The sequence below is a fragment of the Bos javanicus genome, chromosome 7 (genome assembly GCF_032452875.1).
Source record: "Bos javanicus breed banteng chromosome 7, ARS-OSU_banteng_1.0, whole genome shotgun sequence".
NCBI lineage: Eukaryota > Metazoa > Chordata > Mammalia > Artiodactyla > Bovidae > Bos > Bos javanicus.
Genome location: NC_083874.1, coordinates 22,576,472 through 22,595,059, shown reverse-complemented (window position 1 = coordinate 22,595,059; position 18,588 = coordinate 22,576,472). Strand labels below are relative to the sequence as shown.

At 36.8% G+C, this 18,588-nt stretch overlaps 1 protein-coding gene across 8 annotated transcripts in view; it reads right to left on the bottom strand.

Annotated features, from left to right (window-relative positions):
• Positions 1-18,588, bottom strand: part of RAPGEF6 (Rap guanine nucleotide exchange factor 6) — a 233,180-nt gene that overhangs the window by 112,313 nt on the left and 102,279 nt on the right. Inside the window, exon 1 of one of the 8 annotated variants that reach the window (XM_061422869.1) lies at positions 10,926-14,596. The exons of the other annotated variants lie outside the window; for them this stretch is intronic. Coding sequence (XP_061278853.1) covers positions 10,926-10,979 — 54 coding nt within the window. The 5' untranslated portion in view covers positions 10,980-14,596. Of the gene's footprint in view, positions 1-10,925; positions 14,597-18,588 lie in introns of those variants that run through there. 8 annotated transcript variants of the gene reach the window in all.

The window sequence follows — 18,588 nt, the reverse complement described above, 5'->3', positions numbered from 1 at the left end:
AGCACTCTATAGTGAAGGTGGAAGATTGGGGCTGGTGGTCTAAAAGGAATTTTAGTTTTATTTGCAAAATCTAGCTGAGATGTTATACTTCCATATGGAGAAAAAACTTTCCTATTAATTTCTAAAAATAAACCATTTGAAAAATTTCAGAACTGAAAACAAATATATACACGTTGAGTACAATAATTTCCCACCTTCCCATTTAAAAGTGTCCACAAACACTGGAATGTGCTGAAATTCTGTAACCCTTAGCAACTAGGGGTTGCTATACATACAGTATACGTTTTTTATAAATGTTGAAATATTAAGATCCAAAGATGAGTTTAATCAGAATGTCTTGTGAGAACATGACAAATAATGATATACTTACTGAAAGTAGAGCCCAGAATGAACATTTAACTTAAAAGCACTGGAAACAAAATAGAAAGTGATATAAAACTAGATTTACAACACAAACTCCTAACATAAGGACTTGAATGTGAAGCTAAGAAATGAAGTGAACATCACTCATTATCAGAGAAATGCAAATCAAAACCACTATGAAGTACCATTTCACACCAGTCAGAATGGCTGCGATCCAAAAGTCTACAAGCAATAAATGCTGGAGAGGGTGTGGAGAAAAGGGAACCCTCTTACACTGTTGGTGGGAATGCAAACTAGTACAGCCACTATGGAGAACAGTGTGGAGATTCCTTAAAAAACTGGAAATAGAACTGCCTTATGATCCAGCAATCCCACTGCTGGGCATACACACCAAGGAAACCAGAATTGAAAGAGACACATGTACCCCAATGTTCATCGCAGCACTGTTTATAATAGCCAGGACATGGAAGCAACCTAGATGTCCATCAACAGATGAATGGATAAGAAAGCTGTGGTACATATACACAACGGAGTATTACTCAGCTACTAAAAAGAATACATTTGAATCAGTTCTAATGAGGTGGATGAAACTGGAGCCTATTATACAGAGTGAAGTAAGCCAGAAAGAAAAACACCAATACAGTATACACACACATATATATGGAATTTAGAAAGATGGTAACAATAACCCTGTGTATGAGACAGCAAAAGAGACACTGATGTATAGAACAGTCTTATGGACTCTGTGGGAGAGAGAGAGGGTGGGATGATTTGGGAGAATGGCATTGAAATACGTATATCATCATATACGGAACGAGTCACCAGTCCAGGTTCGATGCACGATACTGGATGCTTGGGGCTGGTGCACTGGGATGACCCAGAGGGATGGTATGGGGAGGGAGGAGGGAGGAGGGTTCAGGATGGGGAACACATGTATACCTGTGGTGGATTCATTTTGATATTTGGCAAAACCAATACAATATTGTAAAGTTTAAAAATAAAATAAAATTAATTAAAAAAAATTAAAAAAAAGAAGAAAAGTGAAATAAACCTACATTTTCATTTCACTCCTTTGAATACAGCACTCACTCTACATATTCCTGTTATATATCACATGTATAAACATTAAAATATTCTTATACATTTATATTTCACTTTTACTACCTAATGAAAGCCTACCATAGTGATGCCTACCCCACATATATCACCTGCTCATTGAGTATCTGTAGAACAACTGAGTGAATATTTGACTTCTAAACACTGTCACTATTGCTCAGATGGTTTCCATGGATATCTGAATAGATAAAGTCTTAGCACATACATATTCAGTATTTCAGGGTGACTGGCATTGCCTAAACTGTGTACTGAGTTTTCTGGATCTATTGGGGAGGCAGAGGAAGGGCAGGGTTTGATGGCTGAATAAATCAGCAAATAATGCTATACTAAGCTCTTTACAGCACGCGTGTATTTATGGAGGGTCAAAAAGTCCATTACTTTGCCAACAAAGGTCTATCTAGACAAAGCTACGGTTTTTCCATTAGTCATGTATGGATGTGAGAGCTGAGGACCAAAGAACTGATGTTTTTGAACTGTGGTGTTGGAGAACATTCTTGAGATTCCCTTGGACTGCAAGGAGATCCAACTAGTCCATCCTAAAGGAAATCAGCCCTGAATATTCATGGGGAAGACTGATGCTGAAGCTGAAACTCCAATACTTTGGCCACGTGATGCAAAAAACTGACTCATCTTTAAAGACCCTGATGCTGGGAAAGATTGAAGGTGGGAGGAGACAGGGACGAAAGAGGATGAGATGGTTAGATGGCATCACCGCCTCGATGGACATGAGTCTGAGCAAGCTTTGGGAGTTGGTGATGGACAGGGAGGCCTGGCATGCTGCAGTCCATGGGGTTGCAAAGAGCTGGACACAACTGAGCGACTGAACTGAAAGAACTCTGACAAAGTAGAAATGTGTTTCACCCAGCATTTTCAAAACTTCTTTTCCCCCAATATTCATCTTATCAACATTCTGTCAATATAAGAAATCATGCTATGGGCCAATACCATCCATTTATCCAAGAAACATTTATAGGTCAATTAGTTTGGGGAGCAGTGGCAGAGATCTACTTGACCCTAGACTGGCATGAATGCAGGTATAAGTATAGCACAATATTACACAAACGAACACAGTACATATATACACATGTATCTATATATCTATATATATACTGTATACTTGCCAAAACTCAGGGGTACCTGGCAAGTATTACACAATTGTTCAAGACTGTACTACATATATTAAAACTTGGTCTTCAGGAATAACCTGCACAGCTAAGAATCATAGTAGGGAAAATGTACCCTTTAACAAACTGCTATCTGAAACGTTCTGCCCCTTATAATCCATACCCAAGTGTTATTTCATTTAGAAGGTCATTCAAAGGGCTTTATTAAGTACAAAGTAATATTTACTATTAACTCTAAAAATAATGTTTAAGAATTATACAATTCCCCAACAGAACATTATTCCTCAAAAGTTATTATTAAATTCCAAACTGCATTGTTATTAGTTTCTTTTTCAAGTGTATTTTTTTTAAATATAAATTTATTTAATTTAATTGGAGGTTAATTACTTTACAATATTGTATTGGTTTTGCCATACATCAACATGAATCCACCACGGGTGTACATGTGTTCCCCATCCTGAACCTCCCTCCCACATCCCTCCCCATACCATCCCTCTAGGTCGTCGCAGTGCACCAGCCCCAAGCATCCTGTATCCTGCATCAAACCTGGACTGGCAATTCGTTTCATATATGATATTATACACGTTTCAATGCCATTCTCCCAAATCATCCCACCCTCGCCCTCTCCCACAGAGTCCAAACACTGTTCTATACATCTGTGTCTCTTTTACTGTCTCGCCTTGTCTAACTCAATGAAACTAAGCCATGCCCGTGGGGCAACCCAAGAGGGGCAGGTCATGGTGGAGAGATATGACAGAATGTGGTCCACTGGAGAAGGGAATGGCAAACCACTTCAGTATTCTTGCCTTGAGAACCCCATGAACAGTATGAAAAGGCAAAATGATAGGATACTGAAAGAGAAACTCCCCAGGTCAGTAGGTGCCCAATATGCTACTGGAGATCAGTGGACAAATAACTCCAGAAAGAATGAAGGGATGGAGCCAAAGCAAAAACAATACCCAGCTGTGGATGTGACTGGTGATAGAAGCAAGGTCTGATGCTGTAAAGAGCAATATTGCATAGGAACCTGGAATGTCAGGTCCATGAATCAAGGCAAATTGGAAGTGGTCAAACAACAGATGGCAAGAGTGAATGTTGACATTCTAGGAATCAGCAAACTGAAATGGACTGGAATGGGTGAATTTAACTCAGATGACCATTATATCTACTACTGTGGGCAGGAATCCCTCAGAAGAAATGGAGTGGCCATCATGGTCAACAAAAGAGTCCGAAATGCAGTACTTGGATACAATCTCAAAAACGACAGAATGATCTCTGTTTGTTTCCAAGGCAAACCATTCAATATCACAGTAATCCAAGTCTATGCCCCAACCAGTAACGCTGAAGAAGCTGAGTTGAACGGTTCTATGAAGACCTTCAAGATCTTTTAGAACACCCAAAAAAGATGTCCTTTTCATTATAGGGGACTGGAATGCAAAAGTAGGAAGTTAAGAAACACCTGGAGTAACAGGCAAATTTGGCCTTGGAATACGAATGAAGCAGGGCAAAGGCTAATAGAGTTTTGCCAAGAAAATGCACTGGTCGTAACAAACACCCTCTTCCAACAACACAAGAGAAGACTCTATACATGGACATCACCAGATGGTCAACACCGAAATCAGACTGATTATATTCTTTGCAGCCAAAGATGGAGAAGCTCTATACAGTCAGCAAAAAGAAGACCAGGAGCTGACTGTGGCTCAGACCATGAACTCCTTATTGCCAAATTCAGACTTAAATTGAAGAAAGTAGGGAAAACCACTAGACCATTCAGGTATGACCTAAATCAGATCCCTTATGATATTACAGTGGAAGTGAGAAATAGATTTAAGGGCCTAGATCTGATATATAGAGTGCCTGATGAACTATGGAATGAGGTTCGTGACATTGTACAGGAGACAGGGATCAAGACCATTCCCATGGAAAAGAAATGCAAAAAAGCAAAATGGCTGTCTGGGGAGGCCTTACAAATAGCTGTGAAAAGAAGAGCAGTGAAAAGCAAAGGAGAAAAAGAAAGATATAAACATCTGAATGCATTTCCAAAGAATAGCAAGAAGAGATAAGAAAGCCTTCTTCAGAGATCAGTGCAAAGAAATAGAGGAAAACAACAGAATGGGAAAGACTAGAGATCTCTTCAAGAAAATCAGAGATACCAAAGGAACATTTCATGCAAAGATGGGCTCGATAAAGGACAGAAATGGTATGGACCTAACAGAAGCAGAAGATATTAAGAAGAGATGGCAAGAATACACAGAAGAACTGTATAAAAAAGAGCTTCACGACCCAGATAATCACGATGGTGTGATCACTGACCTAGAGCCAGACATCCTGGAATGTGAAATCAAATGGGCCTTAGAAAGCATCACTACAAACAAAGCTAGTGGAGGTGATGGAATTCCAGTTGAGCTATTCCAAATCCTGAAAGATGCTGTGAAAGTGCTGCACTCAATATGCAAGCAAATTTGGAAAACTCAGCAGTAGCCACAGGACTGGAAAAGGTCAGTTTTCATTCCAATCCCAAAGAAAGGCAATGCCAAAGAATGCTCAAACTTTACTGCACAATTGCACTCATCTCATGCGCTAGTAAAGTTATGCTCAAAATTCTCCAAGCCAGGCTTCAGCAATATGTGAACCATGAAATTCCTGATGTTCAAGCTGGTTTTAGAAAAGGCAGAGGAACCAGAGATCAAATTGCCAACATCCGCTGGATCATGGAAAAAGCAAGAGAGTTCCAGAAAAACATCTATTTCTGCTTTGGCACACCAAAGCCTTTGACTGTGTGGATCACAATAAACTGTGGAAAATTCTTCAAGAGATGGGAATACCAGACCACCTGACCTGCCTCCTGAGTAATCTGTATGCAGGTCAGGAAGCAACAGTTAGAACTGGACATGGAACAACAGACTGGTTCCAAATAGGAAAAGGAGTTTGACAAGGCTGTATATTGTCAACCTGTTTATTTAACTTATATACAGAGTACATCATGAGAAACACTGGACTGGAAGAAACACCAGCTGAAATCAAGATTGCCGGGAGAAATATCAGTAACCTCAGATATGCAGATGACACCACCCTTATGGCAGAAAGTGAAGAGCAACTCAAAAGCCTCTTGATGAAAGTGAAAGAGGAGAGTGAAAAGGTTGGCTTAAAGCTCAACATTCAGAAAACGAAGATCATGGCATCCGGTCCCACCAATTCATGGGAAATAGATGGGGAAACAGTGGAAACAGTGGAAGACTTTATTTTTCTGGGCTCCAAAATCACTGCAGATGGTGACTGCGGCCATGAAATTAAAAGACACTTACTCCTTGGAAGGAAAGTTATGACCAACCTAGATAGCATATTCAAAAGTAGAGACATTACTTTGCCAACAAAGGTTCGTCTAGTCAAGGCTATGGTTTTTCCTGTGGTCATATATGGATGTGAGAGTTGGACTGTGAAAAAGGCTGAGCGCCGAAGAATTGATGCTTTTGAACTGTGGTGTTGGAGAAGACTCTTGAGAGTCCCTTGGACTGCAAGGAGATCCAACCAGTCCATTCTGAAGGAGATCAGCCCTGAGATTTCTTTGGAAGGAATGATGCTAAAGCTGAAAACTCCAGTACTTTGGCCACCTCATGCAAAGAGTTGACTCATTGGAAAAGACTCAGATGCTGGGAGGGATTGGGGGCAAGAGGAGAAGGGGATGACAAGAGGATGAGATGGCTAGATGGCATCACTGACTCGATGGACATGAGTCTCAGTAAACTCCGGGAGTTGGTGTTGGACAGGGAGGCCTGGTGTGCTGCGATTCATGGGGTCGCAAAGAGTCAGACACGACTGAGCAACTGATCTGATCTGATCTGATACAGGGTTATCGTTACCATCTTTCTAAATTCCATATATATGTGTTAGTATACTGTATTGGTGTTTTTCCTTCTGGCTTACTTCACTCCGTGTAATAGGCTCCAGTTTCATCCACTTCATTAGAACTGATTCAAATGTACTCTTTTTAATGGCTGAGTAATACTCCATTGTGTGTTTGTACCACAGCTTTATTATCCATTCATCTGCTGATGAACATCTAGGTAGCTACACGTTACAGAGGAACTGTGCCTATCCAGAAATCACTTATCCATTAACTTTAAAATTACCAAAGAATAAAGATTATTTGTGGGCACATTGCAAAGACTTTAAGTTCCTTGTTGTACTCACAGTAAGACATTTCAGAACTACATACTTAGCTACTGAATATATAAATAAATTTCTAACAAGCTTGGTGGTCTAATTTCCTAATTACTCAATAAACAGCAGTTTGTGTATATCTAATGCTAGTCATAACATTAGTACCATGGGTTTGGGGAGACTTTAGACAACAATCAAAATACTAAAACAACAAATGCAACTTAGAAAGACCTCATTCTCACTGAAGGTAAAAAGCGGATTAAATATACTAAAGAGTCCTGACAAAGACCCAGAATCACAAATGTTCATCGTAGTAGCCGTAGTCCAACAGCGCTAAGTGAAGTGTGACTAGTCAAACTGAGACATGTTCAAAGTATAAAATGCAAATTTGGATTTACTAAAAATAAACAAAAAGTAAAATCTCATTAATAATTACTTTATTACATATTTTAAAAACTCAACTGGACATATTATTACATTAATTTCACCTTAAAGTTATTTTAGAAAATAAGGCAACCAGAAGGTTTAAAATTACATATGTAATCCACATTAGGCCAGGAAACAGTACGCAAAACAGAATAGCTCAGGTAGAGAGGTATACTACAGGAGCATACAAGAGATGAAGGACCAGACATAGCATTTTGGGGTGCTTAGATTCCCTGTACTAGAAAAGAGCTATTGTAGAGGCTTCAGTAAATAAATGACTAGAAGAAATATACCTTTAGAACACATTACCCTGGAAGCATAGAATATGAAACGGAAGAAAATCATACATATAGGAGACAAGAAAATTAGTCAAGGCACAAGAAGATGGAAGTCTTACAGAGTTAAAAAGCAAGACACCAGAATTATGCAGTACTAGACGAGAGTATCAAAAGTGTCAGCTGACAGTGAGAGAGGAGTTAAAAACAGATCCTAAGGCCCCCACAGCAGTCTGGAGCCTGTTTTACGGAAACAGAAGTATAAACTTCTCAAAAGCCCTGAAGGAAACAGCTATACCTAATCACAGCAGCCTGGGGTACATACAGCAGCACTGTGCCTGAGGCATGTAAAATTGCATTTCTAACTCATTATTTTTACTGAAAGATGAGGATGGAGGGTATCACTGTTAAATAACAATAAATATTAGTTTTTCAAATTGGAGACACATGTCTCCCCACTTTTTAACATTTTTAAAACCACAGAATTCAATCAATATTACTTAACAGTAGTTTTGTTTAAAGGGCAAATAGAATTTTTGTGAAAATAGGAAATCGGTTTAAGAGTACCTGGCAAGTTTAGGGAGACACAAGGAAGCTGCTGTAGTTGGAGTGAACAAGGAAGAGTGTAGGGGAAGATGAAGGGAAGAAGAGATCATATATTGTCTGGCAAGTCATGGTTGATTTCTACTCAAAACAAAGAGTGTCAAGGAGGAGGAAGTCATCAATTGTTCAAATGCTGCAGATAGGTAAGGTAACGGAAGGGTCAAGAAACAACCTATAGGAAAAAAAAAATAAACAACCTATAGATTTAGCTGTGTCTAAAAGTGAAAATGGCAGCACTTTCTAAACCAGTGACTGCAGGCGCACCTACAGAAAGACGACGGAAGCCAAGGCAGGAATGCCTCTTTGTCCAGTAGTCGTCACCCAGGGCAAGCAACCGTAACAGACCAGATGGTGAGCTCTTAACTAAGAATCAATCAAGAAAGGTCAACCTCATGAAAGAAAAACAAGAACAAAAAAACTCAACTAAGAGAGAAATTTAAACTTGAAGAAAGAGCTAGTAGACAATCAAGAAAAAAGAATACCAACCATAAAATGAAAACAAGTTATTAAACAAAGGTGGTTACAATGAAGCATCACTAAGAGATGTCAGAAATGAATAACACAATTATTAAATTTAGAAACTTAAAAAATACACAGCAGGACAGAAACTGGTCACAGGTGGAGGATAAGTTAATGAGCTAGAATATCGAACTAGGAACACACAGAATGAGAAAAAGTATGAAACAAACGTTGAGAGACGTTATGGACAGTCCAGAGTTCCAACATACAGAGTAACAAGAGAAAAAAAAAGTTGCTGCTTTCAAAAAATAACATACTTCCCACAACTGAAGACAAATGGGAATCTTCAGCGTGAGAGAGACTTCCAAAAGCCAAAAAGGAAAAAGAAAACAAAAAATTAGATAATCCATAATAAAACTTTATGGCATCAAGGATAAAAAATAAAAACAAAGCAAAACACAACTAACAACCAACAAGAAGAAAAGCAGATTACTTAACACAGGAACAAGAATTACAAAGATCCCAGACTTCTCATCTCTAGTACTGGATGCCAGAAGACAGTGCATTAACTTTTTCAAAGTGCTAAAGGGAAAAGACTTTAGATTTATTATTTCACACACAAATAAGCAACTATTTGAAGGGTAAATATAAAAGATGGCATCTGAACATTACTGCTAAAACTATTTACTGATCAAGACAATAAACCAATTCAGAAGTAATGAATCTGAGTACTAGAATGGGCAAAATACATGAATTAATGAATAATATGTCTTAGAAAACCAAAAGCAACAAATATGAAAAATTAATCACAAGTGTAATTAATCACAATCCAGGGTTAAAATTCCATCAACAGTGAAATGAGAGTTGGGGGCAGGGGTAGGAGACATGTACTTTATCATAAATACTTAATTTACTCAGTAAAGTAACAATCACAAAATCCAGCTCAGATAATATCTGCTGTCATTTAATGAAACCTTAGAATTTAATGTTTAAAATCCTGTTTGGGTCTTCTATATTTGTTCAATCTTAAATGTGGATTATCAGTATCTCAAAAGGCTAACCCCTATATCTCATTCTTTTGTTTGAATCTTTTTCACCTGGTTTCCTCCATTTCCTTTCTATGTGTCATTTTAAACCTCAGTGCCAAGTAGCAGCAATGCATGGGCCCCACAGGTGGCATGTGCACTGAAAAGATCATCCATGCCTTACCAGATAATAGTACAAATGAAGTGTGAACCTAGGCATCTTTCTATTCTTTACATTTCAATCAGCTGTTTGCCAAATGGACAGTGAATTTAAATGTCCTTCCAGAAGCTGCCTTTAAGAGACATACCCAATGAGCTATCTTTCAGATGAAACAGTACACCATGATGCTATCATAGTATTTCTTCCTTAGTCACCATCAATAGGACAACCTTTAAACAAAGACATGATTTCAGATCATCCTAAGAGATGCTTCCATTGTGTCTGTCTCTATCCAACAGAACCATAAAGCAATCTTAACATAGTTACTGTTACAATTAAAGTGTTTTCTAAAACATGTGGTTTTATACAAAACTAAAAATTTAGATTTTACTGTTTTTGTTTTGACATTTATATAACAGGAAAGATGACTTGAGTGGCATCAAATTCCGGATCTATATTAATAACCACTGTGAATACAATTTATTAAATTATAGTGTATAGTTTTCTAAAACCTAGCAAATCCTTCTGTGTAGCAATTTTGCTTTTCTGTGAGTTAACATGCTTGCTTTAAAATGACAAGCATAAAAGACAATCCTGAGCAATTCCAAACTACTAATGGTTCATTTACTACTATTTTGAAAATAATTAAGATCATTATTAAAAGATTTTCATATAATTACTCTTCATAATGAGTATTCTTCATACCATTTGGCTGCATATGAATTATTATCCAGTGTTTGTAAAATAATACAATTCAACAATTTATTTGATAGCACCATATTACTAGAAAATGTTGTATAACACAGACTAAAGATTAGACTAACATAGCTAAATACATCAACCCTTGAAGAAAATGAGGAAATACAATATATTCAAGTTAGAGTATGATCACAGAGATGTATATGTATGTGTATGTATAGGCATAAACAAATGATCATTCAGTCTGAAAAGAGTATACTTCAAATGCACTACACATTTTGAGTCTACAGATTCATTAAGAAAGTATTTTCAAATCCTCTTAGAGGTACATGAGAATATTCAAGATTCTTACAAACTGAAAAACAAAAATGGCCACGAGAATGAGTTTTTTAAACTGCTCTGCAGTTCTTAAAGTTTAGAAAACGTAACAGTGTAATACAGCTCATTTAAAATTCAAAATAGAATTTAAATGTAATAGATTATATCACTCTCAAAGAAAATAATAATTACTTACTTTGGAGGCCCATGGCTGAAGACAATTGGCATAACAGCGAACAAGAAAAGCCATTTCCTGAGCTGCAAAGGATAGTTTCCTTTTCAAACCAGAGCCACACCGACGAGTATGTTGACAAAATTCTGTTAAGTTTCCTTTCTATAAATCATACACCATTTGCAGTGTAAATTGCAGTGTAAAGACAGCTTCTCCAAATCTCTTTCAAACTGAAATCAGGAGCTTTCAGTAGCTTAGAACTGAGCTTCTAAATTACTGGAGCAGTTTTCATCAAAATGTTCACTTTTAACAAGTCACAGTAAATCAAGATGTTTGTATTTCTGGCTCAGAACATAGAGACATACACACGCTTCCTCAGGCACCTGGCACAGGCATGCACAGTGGTAACACAACAGTTAATACTGTATCAATCAAAGCAAATAAGGCAACATGCACCAAATCTGTGTTGCTAGATTCTGAGAAACCTTTCCAAAGACAGCTTTGTCTTTTCTTCAACTTATTTCATTCTGTAGAGCAAGCACTGCAGTAATTCTTCTGCCTCAGAAGCAAACCAGAACACAGTATCCTTAAGATGAAAGTTTCTTCTTTATATTGTTAACCATCAGAGGTTTAAAAAAAAAAAAAAATGAACCACTGAGCAAGCGGTAGTTAGAAGATGTCTGTTCTAACAGGTTAGTCCTGAAGAATGCCTGAGAATCTTCAAAATTAAAAATTTCTCTTTGCACAAGCACTATTTACAGCTCTGCAGCATTGCTCCTTGTTCTAATGCATCAGTAAGACAGTACTGTGGATCTAAGTCTGACGTTGTGGTTGAAATTTTATATATGATAGGGTACAAAAACACTACATCGTCTGCTAAAGCAAGACTATATGTTAGCGTCTTAATTCCTACTGTCCTTGCCTGTTTCACAGCAGCTCCCTAAGGAGAAGCTCCTATTGATTCTATGCTCTGCAGTAAGATGAAATATCTAATAAGAAGGAAAGAGAGTGGGAGGAGAATAGAGCTAAAAGGATGACATCACCTGTATAGAAAGCCTTCAGAAACTGCATTAGATCAATTGGCTACTGTATCTGCAGATGTAGCCCAAAGAGCAGTTTACTGAAAACACATACACACCCTTCTATGAGACTTGTCAACAAGCTAAATTCTATAAGAAAAAAATTGGCTCAAGCATCTCTGTTTCAGTTTTAAGATTCATTTGTATTTTTAATTCTGTTCACTGATGCACAGCTTTATTTGGGAAGCCATATTTCCTAATATTACTATTCAAATTTAACATAGGCTTATCCTCCCAAGAGAAAACAATCGGCTCTAGTAAGATACTCTTGCACTGCAAATACAGAAGGCAGCCTAGTTCTCAGATGTCACATATGTATTCTGCTTGTAAAACTTCCTATTTATCAAGTAACTGTTCTGAAAGGTGTAACCTTCAAGATTATTCTAAATTAACATTAAAAACATCAAAAGTGGCATGAAGATGTGTATGTAAATAATAAATTTAAATGGAAACAACAGAATTTCACTGTACAAAGGGAAACGAAAAAAAAAAAAAACACACAAGCAAAACAGCTGACATGTAGCATTTACCAACTCCCTCTGAGGAAAAATCATCTATGCAATATGGTACTTTCCTACAGCCCAATGCTAGATTCCTAGAAAGAGACAAGCAGCAAGTAAAATCCAGAAACAATCAGAAAAGAAAGTGATTCAACCTGCTTCCAAATTGAGCTTGGACTAAAAGGAAGCATCATTTTCCTATAAAAATTATAAGAAAAAATGAATTCTTGTCACACCCTCTCTAATCTGAAAACACAATTCCTCTAGTACCCACCCTACTCTTCAAGATTCTGTCACAAGGCATCTAAATGTAGGTACTACCACAAAGAGTTTCCACTAAGCTATAATGGTGCTTCCCAATAGCCAAAGTAAAACATAGTTTCCAGCAGTTCAAAAAAAAAAAAAAAAAAGGTACCACCCCTCCAGGCAGTAAAATTCTAAGAATAACATCAATAAATAACTCAGAGTAATAGAACTACCTTGCTTTATTGACCTAACACCATTTTAAGGGGAAGAGTATGTGCAACGTAAGAGAAATTATTACCTGAGAGACAGGTGTTATTACAATGGACTCTACTGTCAAAGGGATAAATACCTCATTATTAGCCAAAAAGAAACAGGCAAAGTAACAAAAGATTTCCAATACCCCTGGGCAAAGTATAAGTCACTTTCTGAACAACACTTTGCTGCCCATCTTAATTATGCTGCTACTTATAAGAATAGAACTGACTTTAGTAAAACTGTTATTCTGAACAAAATCATATTTTCACAATAAGTGATTATAAACGAATCTGGGTTTGTATAAAACTTAAGAATTACTTGTTTTGTGAAAAGATTTCAAAAGAACACACAAAATTTACATATAAACATACAACTAAATCTAGCAAATAAACATGACTCTAGCTTTCAAAACCTGAAACACAGAAAACATCCACAGGTTGATTTTCCAGCACCAATATATTTTTTTCAACTCAATTAATTTAAATAAACTACAATGAATTGGAATTTCAACAAAAAAGTATTCAAGAATAAACTAACTAAAATCTAATTTTAACAGTCATCTTTAAAAACAGGATAATGATCATAGGTACCGTGTATGTAAATGAAGCCGAACACTTTCTAAAGATAAATTTCTAAAAGACATTTTGTACATAAACATTAATGGCGCTGAAAAACATTTTAGTTTCAATGTGAGCTAATACTTATATTCATGTATAGAACCAACAGGATAAATTACAACCAAATCAAAAGCAAAATCCTAAAGGGCACCTTTTCCCCTTTTTATAAATCATGATGATAGCTCACAAAGAAGGACCTCAAGCTGAGAGAGATCAGCCATCTCTTAGCTGCTTTAAAAAACACCCTGCCCTGTGTATGAAATGCAATCCACTAATGCCATATGTTAGAATTACTGTAGTAAACACTGGCTCAGTAAAGGAACAACTCTCTTTTCCTTTAGTTTGGCCTGGAAGTGAAGATGACATCATCCCTTCCCTTGTTCCACCAATCATCTCATAGTATCTGCCATTCTAGGGAACTGTATGGTAAGCCTAGTATGAAAAATCTCCCTGTGCAAGAATACCATGAAAGAAACTAACAGGTCGAATTTTATGTTTAGCATGTGAACCCACTGCCCCTCTGATGATGCACTTTACCACAGTTTCTTCAGAAATAATGACTTACTCTCTTAACTACTGATCAAAAAATACAAGCATCCTTTAAAAAGTCAGTAATTTATCAAGTAACTAAAATATATGATTAGGTGAATAAATGGCTTTTCACTTTCATTACTTAAAAATTTTTATCATGGAGCTCATTCCATTACCTCACCAATTCAAATAACTGAAGTAACTCAAGCAAGGGAGAATGCCCTGATGTACTAGGAATCATCAACATAAGATAACTATTTAAGAACACATTTTCCCTGCACGTGAAATGCCATAATGATGCTAAGCCACACTGATGAAATCTTTAGCTTTAAAAAGATCTTTCAAACTACTACCAAATAAAGCAATCAATGTATGCATCTGCAAAACTTCAAACCATTTAAAATAGTTTTATAAAAATGTAAATGCTATAGTTAATAATAATATTCATATTATAAATTACACTAATTGTATAAACTAATTAAAATATATTACCTAAACTATTTCTAAACAAAAATAAAAAGCAGAACATTGAAATCATCTTGTATAGAAAGCCAAATATGAGGTTCTAATAATTATTAAACTATAAATATACCTTTTATTTCAATAAGTAACAACACTGAAAAGGAATAGAAAAAAGGTAATCATGGAAAAAGCTATCAGAAAATTAAAAATGAGAATAAGTTATCATTTCTAGACATTATGGAAAACAAAAACCCAACATTAACAAAAACCAGGTTTATAATAATCTCAGGCACAGTCATACATATACTTTATTCCCTATCTGCACAGTGTAATATTATAACCACAGTTTAGAGAAGTCAAACTCAAAAGGAGATGAGGATTAAATGAAAAATTATGTAGTTTTACAAAATAAAACACAGGCCACTCAGTTCTGTATTTTAGTTGTAGGCATCTGGCCTTTAAAATATAAACTGTAAAATATGCTTATATATATAGTAAAAATACTTTAATCCTTTTGAAAAATGAATGAATAGATGACACTACCATAATGTCTGAGGCAACATACAAGCCCTTTTAAAGAATCACAGTAAGCTTTCCTACTCTACACCCAGCTCCTGTCCCTTGCTTAACTTCAACATTTGAAATGAATTTTTGTAGTTATCAGACATGGTTAACTCTAATTACTGGTGCCCTTCAGGAATTCCTGCTTTGAAATTGCTTGCCCTCTGTTCCTCAGCCTTTTTGAAGAAAGGAAAGCCACAGAAGCAACCCTCTCCTTCTATTCTGTGAGAAACAGTGTGCTGCAGCATCCTGTCATCTCTGTCCACGAAATGATCAGCACCACGCTGCTGAAAACCCCGTCAGAGCCACCAGCAGGACACACATGCACTATGAAATATGATCCTTCCTTTGGGAGTAATGGAGGAAGAAAAACCAAAGAGGGAGAGGGAAGCCTTCATCATCAACTAAGGTGATGTAAGCTTCTATAATTAGAATCAGTGAAACCGAAGGAACAATAAAAAGGCACCACCAAGCTTCTACTTTACACTACAGAGTGCAGTCGTAGCAAGCATTTTTTTTCACTCACACACACACAAAAATACACTATGCATTTATAATAATCAGTCAAGGATGCTATATACTGTATGCAAAGTTAATGCATAGTTTTAATCAAATGTACTGTTTTCTACAAAAAATAAGACCTGCCCGACAATGAAAAGAGATACCTGTATCTATAAACATGAATGAAAAAAGAAATCTCACTAAAAAAATTAAACTATTGAGAATATTGTATCCATCTATAAATTCCTGGATTATATTAGAGACTACTTTTGTTATCACTTCTGTAATTTTAAAATATTGCATTTACTGATATTACAAAAGCTAAATGCTAAACAGTACAGTTACTGAATAGATAATAAATCAAATTAAAAGGCAGTAACAGTCAGCATTATTAATCTATTTGCAATGTCTGAGTAGTTATTTCCCTTGGAATGCTCTAAAAAATCATTATCTTAGGCCATTGGTGTACATGTATTAGTATCAGAGTTGCTTCAAACAATCTTCCAAAGAGCTTTCTGTAAAGTGTTTCACGTATGATAAATATCTTTCTGATTCTGGTTGCCTGGGCAGATCCACAGGAATCAGTGTCACCTCAACAAAAGAGAGAACTGTCTCAGAAAACCAGAGGGGCATGACCCTGCCCTCGTTCCAAGGCTCCTGAAGCTCATACAGGGTGAATGACAGAAATTTTTTAAAAAACTACTAATTAGAAGTTAGCAATATTTATGTAAAGCCTTTCATACCCATATGAAAAATAACTTTCATACACTGTGAATCAATCCTAAGGGGAAAAAAAATCAGTCACAGATATATTCATACAAGTTGTAGTAGGAAGAAAATGAAACTGCATGAGAATACTGTTGTAATATTAATATTAAAAATAATATTCAGGGAAAAATTTAATTCCTTGAGAAGTAGAAAGGCAGGATAACTAAATATTCAGCATTATCTATATTAGTCCAAAAGATATCAATGATTTAATCAAGAAACATGCATTTAAAAATCATTAGCCACATTTGCTATCTCCGTTTTGAGGATTACAGTAAACTTATTTCCTTCTTAATATTCTTCTATATTTTTTGACATTACTACAAGAAACTTTTTTCCCCCTGTGACACACAAATTTTTAAAATCTGATTTAGGCAAGCATTTGTCCTACTTAGTTTGATTACAATCACACCCCTTTGCTTTTTCTCTGTCCACGTGTGAATTCATGACCCTGTAACTAGGTACAAGAACCTTCTATTGAGAATTCTACATTGTTTCGCAGAAGCCAACTGAGAAAAATTCTCCTAGGAGATGCTAGATGCCCATGAATAAAAAGAGAAAAATCCTGCTCTGTTTTTAAGGTATAAAGCACCATAAAGAACTTATCTGTCCAGAGCACTTTGGCTTGCAAATAGGGTGAAAAGCAATACTGAAAAGCTGCAGATTCTTAGAGGTTGAACTCCAAATTTCTCAGTAGTAACCTGGTCAACACTCACTGTTTATACACAAGTCAGACTGGCAAAGGCTCCAGATTTACAATCTTCTTTACTTCAGAAGTGACAGAAGATTGTTTACTCACTTATCCTTTCATTCTACAAGTATTTACCAAATACAAATTATTTAATTACGAACAGTCAGGATCCATCAAGTGTACAAATAAAGTTCACACTGTTGGACAGTTTCTTTATCAATCAGTGACTATGACTTTAGCAGATCAAACTTGAAATTATAATAATATATGCAACAAGAGTGTATATACTTCCTCCATTTTGACTTGAATAAATGATTAAACTAGTTGTTCACTGGTGTTCTGCTACGGTCTAAAGGCCTGCATCTCACTCCCACCCCTCTCCCCGACCCCCTACCTCCTTCTGCAAATTCCAATGTTAAAAATCTAATCTCCAAAATCATGGCGTTAGGAGGTGAGGCCTTTGGGAAGTGATTAGGCCATGAGAGATCTGGAACTAGGATTGCACATAAGTGCTAAGTCACTTCAGCCATGTCCAACTCTTTGTGACTCCTTGGACTGTAACCCACCAGGCTCCTCTGTCCATAGGATTCTCCAGGCAAGAATACTGGAGTGGGTTGCCAGGCCCTACTTCAGGGGATCTTCCAGACCCAGGGGATCGAACCTGTGTCTCCTGCAGCTCCTATACTGCAGGCAGATTCCTTACCACTGAGCCACTGGGGAAGCTGGAGCTGGGATTAGTGCCTGTATAAAAAAATGCCTTAGGGAGCTTCCTAGCTCTGCTCTACCATGTGGACACAGAAAGGGGTTGGCAGTCCACAGTTAAAAGGGACTTGGTAGCTAGTTCAATTCCTATACACGATGCAGGGACTGAGGGTCTTAAAAACATTGAAAATTAGCACTTGAAATAGAAAAGGAATTCATATCATCTGATTCCTAGTTTAACGTCTATTATATCATATTAAACTGAGGGATCTGGCTCTTACAAACCTGCCCATTTCAAGGATGTGATTTATTTGAAAGTCCAAACAGGTGGTCCTGAGACAAATATTGAGATGCTGCTATGAAGGTCTGTGTTCCTGCATAATTCACATATTGAAATTCTAATTCTCAAGATGATGGTATAAGGAGGTGGGGTCTATAGAAGGTGATCAGATTATAAGGAAGGAGCCCTCTGACATGGGTTATGCCCTTAGAAAGGAGGCTCCACAAAGCTCCCTAGCTCTTTCCACCACGTGAGCAGAAAGCAAGAGGTAAGCAGAAGAGGGCCTTTACCAGAACCTGAACATGATGGCTGCTAGTACCGTGATCTCAGTCTTCTTAACCTTTGTAACTGTGAGAAATAAAGTTCTGTCATTTTTTGTCACTCAGTCTGCTACCGTGTTATAGCCACCTACACAGACTAAGACTCATTCCATGAGGTGATCTCAGCAATCACACTCGAACCCTTGTTCAGGAGCACTGAAAAATGTCTTAAAT